Raw genomic sequence first — 20,572 nt, forward strand, 5'->3', positions numbered from 1 at the left:
CCGAGGTCGTTCTTGTCATCGTCACCGTCGTCGTCGTCATCATCATCATCGTCACCGTCGTCGTCGTCATCGTCATCGTTCATATCGTTATCATTGAATATTGTTTCTTTCTGAAAGTTATCTTTAATGTTGTTGCTTTGATTGTTATTGTTATTATCGTAATTATTCATATTATTATTCATATTGTTCTTGCTGTCTTCGTTACTATTATTAGAGTTGTTTCTGCCATTATTACTATTGTTGTTGTTGTTCTTGTTGGTGTTGGTGTTGTTACTACTACTACTACTACTACTACTACCACTACTGTTGTAGTTGTTGTTGTTATAATTATCATTGTTATTTTTATTGTTGTTGTTATTGTTATTATTATCATCATCATCATCATTATCATCATTATTATCATTATCGTTATTTTTTATTATTTTTATCATTATTATCCTCATTATAATTATTGTTGTTGTTGTTATTATTATCGTATCATTATTATTAATGCTTTCACTATCATCTTAGTCATCATCAATAGTATCATTAGATATTTTACTATTTTATCGTTATGCGTATTATTATCGTCGTAGTCGTTATCATTATTAATATTATTGTTAGTATTATTATCATCATTAGTGTTGTTTTTATTGTTGTTTTTGTTGTTGTTGTTATTGTTATTATTATTGTTGTTGTTGTTGTTGTTGTTGTTGTTATTATCATTATTATTATGGTTATTGTGATTATTTGCATAATTTTTTTCTTTGTCAACATTGGCAATTCGTTTGTTTCATCGTTAATTAATGGTGTTTTTGTTGATGCTGCTGCTGCTACTGCTGCTGCTGCTGTTGTTGTTGTTGTTATTGTTGTTGTTGTTGTTGTTACTGTTGTTGTTGTCATCGCAGTTATTACTATCATAATCATCGTCGTGGTATCAATATTATTATTTTTATTATTATTATTACTTTTTCTGTTGTTGTTATAATTATCGTTTACACTATCATTATTGATGTTGATATTCATATTATCAGTAATTATATCACTATACTACAAATGGTGCTACTACTACTCGGTCACTACAGCTACTGCTACTTTCACTGCTACTGTTACCGCAACTATTTTTGTTATTATTATCATTAACCTTATCATTAATTTACATATTATCGTTTTTATCATTATAAATCATGATGTTAATTTATCACTCCACGACTTGCAACGTTAATTGATGATCACGGTCTCGATACCTGGTTGTATTATATTAAATCCCATCTGTAGCATTGAGTACCTATGTACAGATTGTGCGCTCTATCACCGCGTATGGGGTAGTTACGTTATAATAGGTATGTACACCTTCATATTAGTTGGGACGTCAACGTAGAACAGAGGAAAAATGTACCGATGTGCAAACTTGCTCGACGGACGGGGGAAAAATTTAGGTACCGTTTATATCGAGTTACAAGGGGCGAGGGGCGAGTGAGGAAAAGGGACGCAAGGCCGGACCCGTTCCTTCTTCCCAGGTCGGTCGTCATCTTCATCGTCGTGTTGCCGCGAGCGAAGCTTTCCCAAGCGTCAAAGGACTAGTCGCTACAGCCGTAATGCTGTACATTTATTACAGTATTCGAGTACTTTATACAACAATAATCCATCATTCATTCTCATCGTCATTGTCATAGGGATTATTGGAATCACCATCATCGCCGTTATTATCCGTTATTGTTGTTGATGTTGGCATTTTTGTCATTGCTTTTACTATTTTCTAGCGTTATTATTCATTATTTTTTACAACAAGTTTTCATTATTTTTAATTTCATTAATCCAACAATTTAAGGTTATTATTATCATTATCACTATTATTATTCTTACGTTATTAATATTAATTTTTCGTCTTTGCTGTTACCACTGTTGTTGCTGTGGGCATTGTTACGGCAATAAGAATAATACTACAGCTGTTATCCGTGTAATTATTGTTAACGCGAGGTAACTGCAGGGAACTGTATAATACATACATATAACGGAAACAGTGAGCATTGATCCGATCCGCAAGCAAACCACGTTTTCCAGTTTATTTTTTGTATTTTTATTCGATAAGGCTACGCTACAGAGGCTGGTCATATACTCTACGTTACTTTTTACGCGGACGATCGCAGCCTCGTCCCTCCGCGGATGGCGAAGAGCTTCGGCACTCGTCCCTAGGTCATGAACGGCGATCTTCGTCAATATCGTCGAGGACTAAGAGACGCCATCTCGACAGTATTTTTATTTTGAATAACTCGAACCGTACGACAGTCGACAGTTTGTTGGACAGACCGTAGTAAACGCCGAGTGAAAACGATTTGACTACAGAACAACTGAACATCACCGTTGCGCATACCCTGTCAACTGTAGCGATGCTTACAGTAGCGTAACTCCGAAATTGACGAGATTTTTGTGTACGATGAAGATGACGACGACTTGTACGGTCTCCGGTCTCTTCGTGACGAGTGAAACAAGCCTGAAGGAAACGCGCCGACGAGCCCCCGCATACTATCGTCGTCCAAAGTCTTGCCAGTTTAATTGCGCAAGCCCCTAACGGAGCGGCCCATTCGCAAAACGCGGCAATAACGATAGGAAGAAAGGCGACGCGGGCAGGCGCTGCTGCTGAGGATGACATAGAGCCGACGCCGCCGCTACCGCAGAACGAGGAGTGATGACTCGTCCCGGAGGCCTCAGGGTTATTTCCCTCCACCTCAGACCCAGGCGCCGCCGTACTGCTTGACTGGGACCACGAGGGGTTCGTCGACGATTGATACTCCCCACCTGAAAGCCCGAAATTACTCGCTGATCATTACGTTGGGACACGAATCGCACTCCGTCGATCAATCTATGCATGACACGTACGCGCATGGTATACAAATTACAGGTATATCGCGAATTTACCGGGAATAATACACCCATGCATAGTTAAGTACAACATGAATTATACATGTGAAACTTCAAGTTGCAACAGATCTCTTTATATGTATGTATAAGGCGGGGGTGGGGGGATCAATCGAATTACAGACATTGTGGCGGTATACCCATTGATGGCGTGCTGGTTTCGCAGTGAGGCGCGGTGGACGGGTCTTTTCGGACGTCGCCACCGCGTAAACTGACTTCCGCCTGAGGCTTCGTACAATTTGGGCACACGCCGAGTCCCGGGTCCCCGTCCGAACAGACGTGGAAGCAGCACTCCTCGTCGGCGTGCAGGGCTCTCGACGCCTGCTCACCCATCTCCGGGATGTTCGGGTCTGCGGGAAGAAATTGATCAGATTGTTAGCGGCGGTTATCGACGTATTAAAGATGTATCGTAGATGTCTTTACGATCTGTTGTACAACGTAAGGTGAGGTCAAGTGCGGTATCTCCCTCTACCGGATAAATCGCACAAATAAGGTAGCATTCACCTCTGCATAGGAAGGTTGGCTCGCCGGCGTACTGCGTTGGATAGGCCGGAGCGCGGTCACCGGGAAGTAGATAGGGGCAGCGCTGCTCCACCGACTGACAGAAGGAACGGCAGGGTCGTATCCGCATCCCCGTTTCCATCCGGGGAACGACCAGTCTCTCGTTCGTCTGGCGCGGCGGATCGTCGTGAGCAAAGTAAGGCACCAGAGAGCTGCACACCCATCTTCTATACGCCTCCTGCAATTTCAAACGAGCAGTTCAATCTTCAATCGTTTCTGACCCTCCGGGATATGGATAAACAGATGCTAATCCCTAAGCGAGACGAACATGGGAAAATATCATTCGCGATAAAATAAACATTCTCATCATCATGGTTAGACACAGCACACGTAAGGGGTGAAAAGTCGCGGAATTAGAAGACGATTCGTGCAAGTTTGTGGGTACGCAATCTGTAAAAGAATGCAGTATATGATATGCAGTTACGTAAGCTTGATGTAATCTAGAGTCGGCTGTTCGGCAATTTTTCACGTTATTTCCCAGTACCTATACTTATTCAACTCCGGCTTAAGGAAGTAAGTGGGCACTAGCGGTGGGGCAAAGGAAAAGCCGCCACAGACACCGTGCCGTGAAGGCCGCGTTCGAGTGAACTTTTTTTTTTTTTTTTTTATCCAAAAGTTGATACCTATAATAAACTTGAGAATGGTTCTGCTTGCGTATTTGTCATCGTTTCGCTGTCACCACCGTAACCGAAATCGGTGCGGAAATGAAAATGCTAAATGTGTGGCAACCGATATACCCTGCACATTCGGCACGGAGCCCGCGAGCACGACGGTGAACGCGTGACAAACCACCGGGTCCACTATCTATCACTTACTGAATATTATCCAACCGGTTGTGGACACTGAAGTGAAGAATATTTTTGAACGACGATAAATAGTCCAATGGTTTGGAGTCAATGAATACGGTGGGAGTGACGAGCCACCGGGTCCACTATCTCTTATTTGTTCATTTTCATCTAACCCGTTGTGGACACACCCCCGAATAAAGAGATAAAACACGGCGGGTTGCCACCCCGTAATATTTATAAAACGTTCAATTTTCAAATTTTTTTGCTGAAAGTTTAACTGCAACTCTCAACATAGCACACTTCCAAGATAAAGTTGTTGAAACAAAACTTTATAATACATTTTCTTTCAGGAGGATCACATCGCGACTATTATACGATTGCTATCAACAACTATGGAACGAGAAGCAGGCATTTTTCTCACCTCAGAAACACTGTTGTCGCTGCTTACCCTGATTAATATAATTTGCTTCGACTTGCAGTCTCCCTTAACGAGATATGTAGAGAATTTTCCACAAAACGGGTCTCTTATAATTTTTTGTTAACTCGACTCTTTCAAAATTTATTCAAGGTTAGTTCAAAGCGGTTGAAATGCTTTACAAACAACATCTACAATAGTTTGTGATAAGTCTAGTATTTTCGCTGTTAATCACGAAATAAGCGAATTTTTACACGATTTCAACTTTAACCTCGAATAACTTTTGAAAGAGTTGAGTTATCAAAAAATTATAAGAGATCTTGTTTTGTAGAGCATTAAATACCCTACAAAAATATGTATCGAACATTTATATATATTGCCTCGTTATTGAGCTAAAAAATTCCGAAATAACTAAAATTATTTTCTAAGGGTAATCAAACAGACAATGGAAAATTGCGTTGAGGTACTTCTGAATATTAATACTAAGGGCTCAAATTGAAACGGGTGTCTCACTTCATACATTATACAAGTGATCGTATTCGAAGCTAACGATCAGATTTTGTACTGTTCCGTACTTCGCGACAGGCGTCTTTTATGCCCGTTCAATTAGAGATTCTCAGTGCTAGCCTCTGAAAACTTGGTTCGAAACAAGCAAGGGTGCGACGAGTTGAGGCATGCTATTACAAACACAATTGATTTCCCTCTCCTCCTCAGCCAGCTGTATGTATATTCACTCGTTATAAATGCACTGTAATATTACCTATTGAGAACGGCCAAGGGGAACGCTTCTCAACCGCATGCTGATTCTCTTTTCCAACCCCCCTCCCACTTGCGAATTGCATATTATCACATCGTTGCAATATTATATCAGGGTACCGCTATACAACACAGTGTATACGTACTTAGTTTACTGGTGGCATGTAAACCCGAGCAAACTTGGTTCTGACACCCTCGTTGTAGCGGGGTCAGCACTAAGATTGACTTCGGCAGCCTCTAACCAACGGTAGGGGCGTATCGTGCCGACGCGGCGACGTGGCGTGTATTATTCAATAGGCCTATGTTAGACACAACCACTGTCAACCTTATTTTACGCCTGATGAAATTAGGGGGAGAGGGAGCAAAATCGACTTTACTAGGGTTTACATATAATTTGCCAATTGGCCAGAAGGGTAAGCGAACGAGTTGTCGTTACAGAGTCAATTTACAGTAACGTGGGATGGCTCTTTGCAAATTGATTAACAGTCGTTAAACGATGCAAAAACTTTCTGCCGAATAATCAATTGAATGGATTTGCATGCTGCTGAAAATGATTCCATCTGACGATATTTTTCGCGCACCTCTATACATATATTTTAGGCGAGTCTGTGTACATTTGTACGAATTTCGAAAAATGTTCCATTTTTCTGAAAAATAAACATGCCAATGCCTCCGCAGCCATTATCTCAATTTTCGTATCATCAACTGCATGACTCGGATATGTTAGGCAGTATTCTATACAACTATCGCGAATGCACAACGAGCGACGGAGTATCAAATCTATAAATGTGCTTCCAACATTTTCACACGACTACTCCAGGAGAAAGGCTGACAATGAGGGAATATGGGGTGAATCCCAACAGTCAGTCATTATACCTTCGGCTGGATATAATATAATACACGGACGACACATTGCAGGTCGAAAACGGCAGAGTAACCGATTCCAGTATAAATGTGATTGTAGTAGAGAATGATGTTACCTATATTTATATATACGGATACCTATCTGCCATGAATATTTATAGTGGGAATATTGCACTTCAGTACACGATCTACTTCTGCCGTATTTTTCATTCGCTTCGATAGCTACCTACCCTACCCCCGCCGCCCGTATTTCACAATTTCCCCGCATCCATGTCTTTTTCCGCCATTCGCCGTTAGCGAATTTTTTTTTCCAACCTGTATTACACCTGAATCATCAGAGCCGTAACTGCACGCATTGTACACTACCGGCACACTGTATTTGATGCACCCATTTTGTACTCGTACTTCGTTGCGAGGGGTGACGTCCACATGAACATATGGACCGCGCGTCGGCACGTCCAAACCTTTTAACCTCTACAATGGGTATGAGTTGATCCTTGACCAGGCAAAGTCTGCGCACAGATTTTGATTCAGAATCGGATGCCGGGACATGTGCTTAAGGTTCCGGATGTTCATTTGAACAGAATTAGAAACTAGCTTATACGACGCTAGCTGATTGACAAAACTTCTTTACCGTCGGGACTGGGATTCTTCGTCTTAGCGGAGGCCGTGTTGCGGTGTGGCGTAAGGTGGCCATACCAGTACACATGAAGCACCCTCCAACCTACCTGACCCAATTCCCCGTACTCTCCCTCTCCGTCCGGTGAACTAGAGGACTAGTAGGTAGATGTGCCTGCCCCGGCACCGTGTAAACCGGATCGACTTGGCTTTAGCAGTCCACTTACGCCCACGATGAACCCTGTGCCTACCCACGGACGTAAAAGAAATCTCACTTTACCTAATGCCTTCACCTCTATTGTCTCTATCTCTTCAAATTTTGGGAAGGCAGGTCACATAGGCCACGTCTCCAGCCAATACTTGATTTTTTCCACAAAAGTATAAATTTAAGGAAAACTGATTCGTTTTCGTTTTCCCTTCCTAATTTGATTCACACATTATCCTACGAGCAATTTAACGGCAGTCTGTAGTCCACGTACTGTCAGCGCGTCATTCTGGCAAGTGGTAACCCCCGCGACGGCCATGATCTCTGATACAAACGACACCTCTTCATTATTGTAATCACGTATATGTATCACATGTTTTAGGTGCACACGAAAAAACCATGAGTGTCAGTTTTACAAGTACAACGATTTCCGGTACCACAAAGCTCCTATAATAATATATGTGACCGAGGGCAACAAGAACGCGGGGTTGTTGTTCTGTGACGACGCTGTCACTAGAGGGGAAGAGACCGAGGGCTGTGAAGCAATGCCCTAGTGGCCTGGTTACCGCATATCTGTTTCCACGCCCCACCCCGTTCGACCTCGCCTAGCCACCCCTTCTTCTCCGAAAGCCCAACCTGACATGCAGTTATATCTACGCATACACTAAACTGCTAAGAAGGGGCTATCAATGTTATTTAGCTTTTTTATGGCCAAAAGTATCTGGCATCGGTCCCAGCTACCTCGTTCCTCAACAAGATGAGCCTATAATTACATCTCAGAGTACATAGTTTTACAGTTTCGGGTCTAATCCGTTTCATTGTCATAGGATCGTCAGGCTCGTGAATAATGAATTTTTGATACGATTTCGGAACAGGAAATGCAAGATTCGACCCTACGAAAATTGGAAGTTACAGGTATAATACAGAGGTGAGATCGGTCAATAGCCAATTGAGTTTACCATATGTAATTGTGTGATGTTAATGTGAAAATCAGTTCGTGATATAACACCACGACAATAATGAGTTTCAATTTTAAGGTGATTTTAAGAAAGTTACGGAAGAAGTGCACCATTTCCATAATAATCCAATACACGAAAAAGATACAGCTCAAAACTCTCATTATTTACCGATGATCCCCTACGATTAGAATAACAATTGCGTTGCTGATGTTAGTTTCCATCAGTCATTTGCGCGTTTATGCTACGCGCTATGGAAATAGGATTTGCGTGAGTGTTGAACTTCATAATTAAACGATTTTGCGGATAGTCCATAAACTAAAAGGTATTACTATGATTACACTCGGACCTCGGTTTCGACTTACTACCTGAAACCTTTTTCACCGATTCTCATTACTCTCTATTGTTTCTACACTTCTACGTCTCTAGACTTCTAGTCTTAGGTCCGAAATCAGCTGGCTTGGCTATCGCTCGACCGACTCACTCACCTCACACCCAAGACCTGAAAACTAGGTCCGCTTGAACCCTCGCGCTGGCCTCACACCGCATCTGCATAATCAAACCCTCTAGAATGCCTGCTACTAACTCAAGAGGGCCTTCCCCTGCCTACTGGGACTCCTCGGGGCAGCTAGTGTTAAACTTTCAAGGTACAACATTATTCGCTCTTTCAAGCGAAGATCTTTAAGCGCCAAAGATCTTGAAAGCACTACTAGAAGCGACTCGACGATATTTTTATACTAAAACCTTCTTATGCTTGAGTACGATTATTTTTCACTTTCTGAATTACCGGACCACTATTTTTCTAACTTTACTACGAATATCAGCATCAATTAGTAAGACAATACAGTGCGAGCGAACAATTTGAATTCCAAGCACTATATCTGGTGTATACCTTCAACAACCAGAGAAATAAATACGAATAGGCTATACGATACAAAGCTTGAAGTACGAACGCGAGGGTAGTGGAGAAATTGGAGTGGACAAACCTACGCATATCTTTTTGAAATTTATTTTAAATTTATTCCCTCACCGGCCAACAATCGCACAAAATGCAAACTCCATGCCGATCAGTTGCCTCCCCCACAACATCTGTTTATTCACTGTTGGAAACGTTGCTCACAATGCACATCATTGCGTCGTCTACGCCACGTCTAAATTGATTTCTGATTGCATAAAATGTCATGTTGCATTTAGGCTTACTATCTTTAAGGCTATCTTCGGCCTACCAGGCTTTCCCAAGGCATTTTTAATATGAAAGAGCCAAAATCGAATGGTGAATTCCCAGTTGCAAACGCCAGCTACATAGCGTATACCTACGTAGGTATGTGTAATGGTCCGGTAAATGGACACTCTATAAACGTCGAAGCGCTGGATAGACAGAAAACGTAATTTCAACTCCTACCCAACTTCCGACTGTATTTTTATGATGTGATCGTACCGTAGATGTAAGCGAGGCCTCGCAATATTATTTAGCTGCTTATCCGTTTATTTCGGTTCAATCCAAGAGTACGTCGACAGCGATTGGATGTCGGAAAGTTCTGCAGTTGTTTATACCTTCGGCCTAGAAAGGTGCCGTAAAGTAGGAAGCGATGGATATAAACGCGACAATCCAAATCTTATATACCGTTGCAATTTACAGACACAGTTTTTCTCGCTCAAGACGATAAATATCTTTCCCAAACTACTCTACAATTTGGGAGCACAGAGTTCTGCAACCGCAATCATTTTTCTTGCATAATCAACGATCATGACAGGCAAAATTAATATTTGGAGTACCTGGGACCTGGTTAGTTTTATGTAGAATGATTTGACCGCGTAGCCACGATACAATTTTCGTTCGATTCTCCAAATCGTTCGGCTAAAGGCAATCGCGGCTGTAATATAAAAATCGAATTCAACAAAATCTGGAAGTGTATAATATAATATAATAACGGCTAGTCGCTAACTAACTTCACGCTGAAAGAATTAAGAGTATAGTAGGGATCTAAGAGTATAGGTGCCCCTTGGAACGAGCTGAGACGTCTTAAGGAGTTCGGTGCGTCACTTCCCCTCGTATGTACGACGGCTAGAGAAGCAAACATTCAAGTCGCAAGCAACGGAGAAGAGGGCAGCTTTGGGGATTGAAGGAGCGCAAGTTGACCAGGTTTCTCAATGTCAACCTAACGCAGGCTTGGAGGCCCATAAGTTTTTATTGCCTCCGGACAACGGAATCAGTAAACGGTCCTCTTCTGGTCCGTGGATCCTGGCCAAGTCAAAGATCCGGCATTGGATGTTTCAAAATCCCAAGTTTGCCGATTTCAGACAGGTACACATACTTGCAAAGAGCCGGTAGCATCCGATGCGGGAACAAATTTACATAGGGGCAGAATGTATGTTGTTCAGCAGCATATTGCACAAAAATGCCCGTGAGGAACGCTGCGTCACCACATAATAAGGAATTGTCTAAAATAGTGAAACAAGTATGTAAGTATTAAACGAATTTCCTCGATCGTGTTTTCTTCGACTCGGAAATTTCGCTGGGACGACCGTTGAGATTCATACCGCCCTGATGGTCTCGTTCGCCAGGACATCCAAACTATAGTTAATTCGATTAGTTATCGTCGATGCATTCGAACCGGCGGTTATCCGCCACAGACGTACGTGTGGACAGTCTACCGAGTATCTCGGCCTCTTGAAATTGCAATGAATTGCCTAACTCACGGATTGCTATTCATTTCACTACTGCCGCCTTGTACGTAGCCCTGAGAATCAAGTCGAACGGAATCTGAATCTCCGTGCAACTTGTAGCATACGCCTATTGTGTTTAGAGTTCGCGTAGGCATAACTGACTCTTGAAGCCTCATCGGGATTTGCAGGTTTCTGTAGGGAGTCCGCAAGCCGGCACGATTCCACTTTGATAGAATATCATTTTATTTTGCCAAATTCAACGAGCGCTCGATTCACATAGAATTCCGAAATATCTTCATGCCTGTGCCATCTATGAGCCGAAATTCTTTTCGTCAGGTGATCAAGGGGTTGAATGAGGACGTGGATGAGGCCGATGACGACGACGAGGACGATTATGAGAATGAGAACGAGGGTAGAGCGGCTAGGGTGAGGGCTGATGAGAAACGGAAAACAAACGGAATATTCCGAAACTTGGGTGAAATAAGAATCCTGTATTCATCGAGCATTGGATTTGTATACTTGAAGTCCCTCGTTGCAAGATACGGACGTTTAACGTGTTAACGAGGAGCGGCGACGAAGATAGGCGAAAATGGCCGGAACGAGGTAGTCGCGAAAACAAACGAATGAGAAGAGAAGACAGATTACAGACTGCAGTAGATGGCTCTACCGCTTGACGCCCAGGTACATACATACAATCAATCTGCGCAGCAGAGTAGCTGCTGGGTCTGCCAAGCTTCCGGAATAGATTCAAGGCGACGGACGAACGAACGTATTGCCCCCCGCCGGAAGCACATTAGTGTCAAGACTAGAGAAAAAATTACTCCGACGAAGAGGTGCTAGGCTGATCGCTAGGCGTCCTTCCCGGCAGCTCTCGATTTTCTCCTCACCTCTTCTAGCCACTTGGCTTACCATTCTACCCCCGCGAAACAATCTTCACAGCTAGCTCGACTGTTTTGCTAAGCTCGCGCTCTTTCGCCTCTTTCTTGTCTTCTGTCTTATGCCCAGTTATCTACCGTCAATTGTCCTTGAATCCGTCCTTCATTTTTATTTATCTACATTTTCTGCTGCATATGTTTGATGCCTGGACTCCGGCACGGCGAACAATATGTGATAGAGGTCAGACAATGTAACAGATGTCGTTTAATGTTGGAAAATGGCAGCGTGTGCTTGCGTGTACTACCGCGTATACCGATCTTAAGACTGATTCAGCAGATATATTCTCTGAGACAGTACATAGTTACTTTCCTAGAATCTTTTACACGCTGCAGATTCTTACTATTCTGTTTCGAAACGCCCGTCTGAGTAAAGAAAATTACCTAACCTGCAGTAATATTCGGCCGAGAACTCAGCGATTATAGCCATTATATTGTAGTGCACCTATATATTCCAATCAATTTCTTTGCCGATTATGCAGATCGCCTTATTCTGAACCTACATGCGCACACTTCTGGAAACCTTCGTTCCTTACTATTAGCTATTCGACTCTGCGTATTGCGTCAATCAAATCAAAGTCTTTCGCTGTCAAATGATACGATCCAATGATGATGCATGATGGTGCAAGCGGCACTGATTAAATTTTGATCATTTCTTAGGCGGGTGCCTTAATATTTGATATTCGGGATAATGCTACATGTGAAAATGCAGCCTGGTTTCTGTTAAATTTTAATTTGCATGTAATTCGCCCGAGCTAGGATAAATCATTGTCTGATTTGTACCGTGACTCAATCGTTCTGTACAATCCACACTTGACGAATCTCTCAATTTTTAACTTTTATTGAAATGGTAATCTTGGTTATGGAGGTCATTAAAACAGAACAACCGGAAAATTGTTGACATTTCGGTTCGAGTGGGGGTCCTCCTCAAAACGAATATTAATTTATTGACCACATCTATTAACAAGTGAGAACAAAAGGTAACAGAGGGAAAATAATATAAAAAAATATAAGGTAAAAATAAAAACAGAAGGTAGCATGAAGACAGTAAACTTGGATTTAAAATTATTTTATAAGAAGAAATATCGGGATCGAGGCAATATGCGCCAAACAAAAAACGAAAAACCAAGAAAAGGAAAAAAAAGAAAAAACCCGCGGCAAATACCTGATAGTAACGATGTATGTTGCATAAATAATGAACGAAGACACGACGAACATCACAGGATGAAAAACATAATGGGATGAGCAGCCAAACATTATAGTGTAAAAACAAAGCGATGCGTTTTTTCCAAGCGTACATCTTAGTCAAATAAATATTTAAAATTGAAGTTGATAAAGTTAAAAATTGATATTGTTCAGAATTTTAAAACTTTAAAAAATTATTATGACCGAAATGACGAAAAATAATTTGAGAAGGCACGTGTGGATCCTCCGACGTGTGAGCGGGGAAAGAGATACATATTAAAGTAATAGACAGCGCGACGGTGACTCAAAGAGTTAAATGGATAGGATATAGCATGGTTACGAGTAAACTCAGTCGGTGAAGGTTAGGGTCTATGTATCAGTGGAGTGTAGATTATGCTAAGATGTTCGATGTCCTGACTTAAGTTAACTGCATTAGGATGTGCAACAATATCTTTGCAATTTATCTTTTATACAGCGAAACACGAAAAATGATGTAAAAACAGAAAGAAGACGAAAAGACGGCAGACTATACAATGGAGTGATAATTCAACAGTAGATTTTTTTAACACGGTATGCGAAATTCGATTTCTCATGCCCGTTGATGGTGCACGAAGTGCCCGATTCACACATTTTGACACGCAGTGTGCAAAGTAGTTTATTTTGCTCACTGAATGTAGAGAATGATTCACTTCGCACACTGAGTTAAAAAAATATAGTATACGATACGCGTGCGCGTACGTGACCCTCACACCCTCGCTTCGCTCGGTCGACAAACTACAGGCGAAAATCGCGCACTCCGCGCACTTTTATCATAATGTACTATTACGGGGATAATACCTCGGAGACGACGAACCCCCCTCCACCTTTGCAGCAGTCCACGGTATTTATCTAACGAAGGTAGTAGAATATCTCGTCATATCGATTCAATTCTCTAACCTCAGTGTGACTCAATTCGCGGGCGTTAGGATCTGAGCCGGTTTACTTCGGACCGAAACGTGATTTATTCAATTCTGTTACCGATGGTTGACGTACTCTCAAAAAAAGAAGCAAGATTAAGAGAATTAGACGACATTGTATGCGCTGTATACGATTTGCGCAGAGCTCGTGAAGAAAGGAAAATAGAAATTACAATAGCCCAAGTTGGATGACAGGTCTTTCTTTTTTTCTGTCATCGGAATATGAATAAATCCTAGATTCTCTTATATTCAATTCTGTTCTTTCTATGACCCGTGATTCAATAGACTACTCTTCGAGTGGTTATTCTCCACTTCTCCAACCCATTCGAAGCTTGCGGTGAAGTAACTACCTGTGCAAGATATAACCAGCAGTTTTACAACACCCGAGATATGATGTAGGACATGTACGCAGCGGTAGTTGGAGGCTAATCGCGTCAATGGACTAGTCGGTGAATACCCACGCCATGGACCATGCTCCGGCATTCCTCGCCGCGGAGTAGCGCTTGCCTCCGGCGGGTTCTTCTGTCTTTGAACCAAAGCTTCACCGCCTGATATTGATCCATCCCGTCCACGCAGCAAAGCTTACTCCTTCTCTGCCAGTCTTCGGCCTCGCACAGCCCGCTAGATGACTCTTAAAGCTCGATTCACACTGCATCCTTATTTCAAATAAATTTCTTCGAAGCGATAACCTCATAATGTGTTGTTTGTGAAGCTCACTTTTAATTACACCTTACTCTCCAGCACCGCATTTAACAAATCGCGCTCCTACGACTTCCACCACTTACTAATTCTATACCTGTCACCCCGGTTTTGTCCAAATCGTAATTGCCAGCATTCGTATTTCCATCTTGATATCATAAAACTTCACAACCTCGTCACCCTGCAGCTCGTTATACACAGAAAAGAATTCAAGTCTAACGTGTAAGACAAACTTGTTTTTTCTCTCACTCTAGTTTGAAATCGCACCTGCCTGCAGTGATTCGGAAGGTCTCGAGAGACGCGAGTCTGCTTGGTAGTATGGCACGCTATGTTATGACTCCACCGTGGCTTGCGTGGCAGAGGGTAAAAAAAAGCGAGTGGGAGAGAGATTGAAAAGGAGCGAGAAAGAAGATGGAAAAAGAGGAGGAAAAATTGGAATTGTCAACGTACAGATCTACATATTAATATACCTCGTATTTTCTCTCGATCAAGTATTTCGAGTTTTTCGTTCACGAAGGCGATTCAGGATACATTTCCACAGGCATAAAGACCCTTTGCAAGCGCGCTCGTCCTCTGCGTCTTAGCACACCTATATCTTCGAAGTCTGTGCTGGAACTTGAGAACAACTTGGAAAGTTACGTGACGAGATATAGACGGGGTATAAGTGGCTCTGACATACAAGCAGCACCGTGGATAAGTGCATGAAAACAAATAACCACGGATTAATTGTGACCCCCCTCTTGCAGTAGAAGAAAAGTGACATCCCTCTTGCAGCAACGAATCCAATGAATTTCGTTTATACATGTATAATATATCACTACTTTCAGCGTCGAGTGCTGGAAAAAGGTGGTGATATAATAATATAGACATTTTCGGTTATCATTAAAAAAAAAAAAAAAATTGGCCATACTCTTCTAGGTTAATTCAGTTCAATTAAGTTTGAATTTATTTCAGTTTGGCCAATTACATGGACAACATCAGACCTTCGGATCACGGACTTTGCTAAAGCTTCTAAGGGTATTTTTTTTTTGTTTTTGTCAAAAAATTTCACTAGTACATCCATTCTCTCCTGAGGTATGTGATAAACATTAGTAATGGAATCGAAAATAGATAGGATCCGACATTGGTCGAGATGGTACAGACTTGCCCAGCTACGCCTGAAGTTTATAACCACTGAAGCATCACTTCGCTTTAATCTAAACTCCTCTGTGCGGTATGGGCTATGTCATCGAAGGATATGGAATTATAATTAATTACGTTATAAAACCCGTAAATTGGTGCCTCTCGGTCAAAGTTCGATAAATCACCTTCCAACGACCTATATCCGAATCCGTAAACAGATAGCGTATAAATATTATGCATAGGTATACATATAACGCAATAGCCCACAGGTATGGGTAGATATGCGTACATATACACCCACCTCGTCTCGTCTAATGTCGCCACATCTTTATTATTATAGTAAACCGTAACGTCAGCTGGAAAAGCGCAATATAGATATTTTTTCCGCGAGGCCGTATACAGTTCAATTAGATAAACTTCTAGAGACGAAAGGTTTAATATGCAATGCAGCAAGGTGGAGGAAGAAAATCGGCAAGGCCCTCTTGGGGTTTTGAATTTATTCAAAGAAGTTTTGTTTTCGTTTCCCCAAAGATGGTGCAGCCAGCCCTGAGGATCAGATTTGTTTACGAATAGGCAGTCAGGCTATCGAGGTCTATAACCTTCGGCGGGCGAACCGCGCTGGCCTCAGAGCGATGACACTTCTAAATAGTATATGACATACAATTTCGCCCGGCTGCTAAGAGATAAATCAATCTTCTTCGAAGCACGGTGGTGCAGCAATGATAACCCCAAGGGCCTACGAGGAGCACGAGCGTCGTACCAACACTAGGAGTCGGGTCGGCGATGCAATTATTCGCGGTAAGATGATCCCAATTAAGGGCACTGCGGTAATCCGCTATATACCTATAAAGGTAATCTATATCCAAGCACAACGTTGCTAGATTGGCCCGATTCTAAAGAATGGCCATTTCGCGACACTCGCCATAACTATCGAAAATCTCGTACCTCCCTTCTTACGCAGTAGGAACTTTATTTTGCCTTCAACTGTTATTCGCGTATGGAATTATTCGTGAACGTAGCTAATACTCGTATATCCAACACTATCTAATCATAATCCTACTTGAATCGATTTCCCGTGCGAGTTGAAATTATTTGCGCGATGCGTCACTCAAATGCAGTGCATTATTCGAGGTGGTAAACGATAACCAAATATTCATTTAATAGAGTTTTATTTTTCTGAAAAATATTCAGATCGAATTTCATTCACCGTTTTTCTTGTCCTAATCAATTAATGGAAAGCATTGTTATTGACCAAAAAGTAAGTACATCCTGTTAATTAAAATAAAACGTCAATTTATTTACGCCTTCCTTTAATGTATTTTCATCTATATTTTCCAAGGTGCCAACGGACTAGTAGCACCCCAAAAAGAGTGACCTGATTTGATCGTTGCTCTGTGTATAATAAGATATACCGTTCTATGGAACTCGTTGCTCAGCACCAGCATATGGCCAAACCCTAAAGCTACATTTCAAGTCTGTACTGCCATTTCCGAAAAAATGTTTCTATCTGACTGATGGAGTAGTCTTCATTGGCTGCGAAATCAAATCTTTTCAGGAATAGCAGTGCAGACCTCAAATGTTGATTCGGATTCCTATCGCTGGTGCTGGGTATCGGTTTTTAGAGGATTTTCGTTGTATACAACCGTGGTCCAAAGGCACCGTACAATCACGTAAAACTCTAATTGGTACCAGTGTTGTGCCCCGTGGCGCATTATTCCCGATAAGCTCTGCCAAACCTTCCAAATCTCAATTAGTGAGGCAGACGGCGCGACAGGTTCACCTTCACTTCGGCGAAATGGCATAAGAACAAAAATCAAAAGTTAAATACGGATAGCCTTGACATTAAAGGGAATCCCTCTAACTAACTCTAACGCGCTCACTTTTACCGGTCGAGATCAGTCAGGATTTCTACACGGATACCTTTCACCCCCTTTGTGCTGTACCTGATCCACTTGTAATCTAGGTTGTATGCATTCATACACCTGATCCTCGAAATTTTTCCAGGGGTCAGTTATAATTAGATAAAATGACAGCTCGCGTTTCGATTTAGTACAGCTTTATTTTGCTCTCTGAAGCTTAACCAATATTTTTCAAGTAGGTATATCAGACCAAAGATCAGTTTAGATTTCTTATATTTCGCTTACCTTGCAGTGGGAGCAGTTGTAGATTACCGAGTAGGGCTGTCCACAGTCGTACCGCGCTAGTACCTCGCCAAACTCGCAGTGCAGCCTCGCGGCGAGAGCATCGACCGCCAATAACTTTTCAATGGCATTCCGGCAGCCATTCCCACCCCCGAGGATCTCCTCCAGGGGACCACCATCCCCGGGAGCGAGGGCGTTCAACGCGGCGTGTTCGCAACAGTGCCGAAGACGCAAGCCGCTCAGAAACCGGTAGCGATTCTCACGGATTGTTAAGGATCCCTCTGAGCTGTCCTTACCGAAACCTTCTCGGCATATCTCCGTCTTGTGGGATTCCTCGAGGTAAAAAAGGCACTGTTCCGGCGTCACTCGCCCCTCAGGTTCTCCTCGCGGCACACTCCCAGCCGACCGTAACGAGCCGACCTTGGATTTGACGCTCCCGTCGTAACTGATCGCCTGGCTAACTACCGCGAGAAAAGAATCAACGGCTCGGGAGGCGCGCCCGTCCGCCCGACGACTGCAAGCGTCAGGGCAATTCCGCGGCGTTTCCGGTGGACCGCAGCTTCCCTGAAGGTCGGCCGGTGCTGGTCCCGCCAGATCGCAGGCCGACAACCAAGGATTTATCTGATTCACCTCCCACGTATAACCGCGGTAAGGATGACCTTTGCTATCCTCAACGAAGGATGAGTTGTGATGCGTGGCGTTGGCTGAGCGGAAGTTGACGAGTGGCACATTTTGCCTGAAGGAGAGTGACGCGCGTTCTGTGCCTGGAGGAGAGCCGTTCGTCGCGCAGAAAATCGGCAGGGCCAGGAGGTAGAGGACTAATACCAAGCCGTAAGGCTTCTCGTCGATCCGCCACGGTTGACGTCTGCGGGGCCGGCACTTGTTTCCGTTTCTCGAAGGAACCTGAGCGACGCCGAGGCTCCCGACCCGCGCTGCGTTCTTCGGGAGCTCCGCAATAATGCCGACACGGTTACGTTCCACCAACCCAGGATTTTGCACAGGGCTAATAATCTCAGACTTGTTTTCTTTCGGCAGGAATTTTAATACATCCCCGTCCGCCTTCTTTTTCTCCCGCTTTTCCTCATTATCATCATCATTGGCACGATTGTCGCCACTTCCACTGCTACCATGACCATCGTCGTCGTCATCGTCGTCGTCTTCGTCGTCGTGGTCGTCGTCGTCGTTGTCGCCGTCGTCCTCATCATCATCGCGATTATCATCATTGTCATCGTCGTCATCGTCGTCGTCGTCGTCGTCGTCGTCGTCGTCGTCGTCGTCGTCGTCGTCGTCGTCGTCGTCGTCGTCGTCGTCGTCGTTGTCGTTGTCGTTATCGGTGTCGCCGTCGTCCTCATCATCATCGCGATCATCATCATTGTCATCGTCATCGTCGTTATCGTTATCATTATTATAATCATCATCACCACCATTACCATTATGACAACGATCATCGTCATTCACCTTTTCGTCCTCCACGTCCTTCAATTCGTCCTTCTTCGGTTCCTCCATCTTCTTTTCCTCCTCCTCCTCCGCCTCCTTTTCATCATCCACTTTCTGCTTTTCCGCCTCTTCTTTCTCCTCCTCCTTCCTTTCCTCCGTTTCCTTCTCCTCTTCATCCTCTTCCTCCTCGACGTCGTCCTCGTCGGATTTAATCGATGCTGCGTCGAGATTATTTTTATTCCTGTGGCGGTACAACCCAGTGGTAATGCGTCCAGTGGCAGTCGTCTCTGCGATAGGTAGTATCTTAATGGGCTCGCGGTGCAGGCCCTCCGCGGGGTTGTCATCGCTAAAATTATTACTACGCGGCGGTACTCTACGCCGATAATTCTCCGTATTGTCATCAGTGACGACCTCTTGGTCTGGTCCGTCAAAAGCACGGTCGTCCACAAAAAAAGCAGCGTGTAGAGGAACGCGGTCACGGACTTTAGAAACACGAACGCCGCTACCGTCAGGCCGATCTTTTGGGAAGAAATTCCGTGACACTCCACGAGGCCGAGTACGCCGAATCTTTCCGTATCCCGCGTGTACGCCGCACCGGAATAACGAACAACGATCATCGGTACAGCACTTGCCGCGAGAAACAACAGAGACTTGGGATAATGCATGAGCACTTGGAAAGTTGGCATTCGGACGGTAGTAGTGCGGAATCGTGTTTTCGTTACATTCATTTCCGGAAACGGAATCGAGTCGCGGACTAACCAAGGACACTGTAACTGAAGGTTGCAGAGTGTGGGTCGACGTCGGAGCAGTACGAGTTTCGAACGTTGGTGCTCGTGACGGTGGGGAGGGCCGTCGTCGTCGTCGTCGTCGACGTCGTCGCCGTCGTCGGCGGCGGCGGCGGCGGCGACGGCGGCGCCGACGACGACGGTAGTGGTGGTGGCGGTGGTGGTGATGGTGGTGGTGGAGGCGGCGTCGGTGACAGCAGCGTAGTTGTACGCCGGGTCGGTGGACTCGGCGCGGAGTGGTAGCAATCGTCTTGCAGACGGTGGTAATTCTAGCCGATGGTCCCGTGGCGTTGGGCGGCGCAGGTGGCATGAACATGGAGTCAACGGGAACTTTGGCGTCTCGGCGACGACACCCCTTCGCAACCACCGGTAAGAATGAGGTGGTGGTCCTGTAGGTTCCCAGGTGACGTAGGCGAAGGCCTCGAGTTCGGCCGAGGTAACGATGACCGTGACGACGACGATGCTTGGGCGTCGATGACGGTGAAGTGTGTAGCAATGATGTGGAAAGATGAGCAACGAGTGCGTCGTGATGCGGTCGCGTGCGCCGGGCTGCAAGGGGCCCTGCATCGCGGCCACGACGACCCGGG

General features: G+C 43.9%; 1 protein-coding gene across 1 annotated transcript; it reads right to left on the reverse strand.

Annotated features, from left to right (window-relative positions):
• Positions 1–1,629: 1,629 nt before the first annotated feature.
• LOC124177370 lies at positions 1,630–20,301 on the reverse strand. The gene is made up of 5 exons (XM_046559685.1): positions 19,018–20,301; positions 17,767–18,921; positions 3,403–3,637; positions 3,039–3,248; positions 1,630–2,778 (listed from the first exon to the last, which is right to left on the reverse strand). The coding sequence occupies exons 1-5, from the start codon at positions 20,299–20,301 to the stop codon at positions 2,177–2,179; spliced, it is 3,486 nt and encodes a 1,161-aa protein (XP_046415641.1). The 3' UTR covers positions 1,630–2,176.
• Between the last annotated feature and the right edge of the window lie 271 nt (positions 20,302–20,572).

This window comes from Neodiprion fabricii, chromosome 3 (assembly GCF_021155785.1).
Source record: "Neodiprion fabricii isolate iyNeoFabr1 chromosome 3, iyNeoFabr1.1, whole genome shotgun sequence".
NCBI lineage: Eukaryota > Metazoa > Arthropoda > Insecta > Hymenoptera > Diprionidae > Neodiprion > Neodiprion fabricii.

Coding starts and splice junctions, on each gene's coding strand:
- LOC124177370 (XM_046559685.1), bottom strand. CDS start 20,301: ATGTTCATGCCACCTGCGCCGCCCAACGCCACGGGACCATCGGCTAGA. Junction 18,922..19,017: donor ACGACGACGACGACGACGAC/GACGACGACGAC, acceptor CACGACGACGAA/GACGACGACGATGACGACGA. Junction 3,638..17,766: donor ACAACTGCTCCCACTGCAAG/GTAAGCGAAATA, acceptor TTGAAATTGCAG/GAGGCGTATAGAAGATGGGT.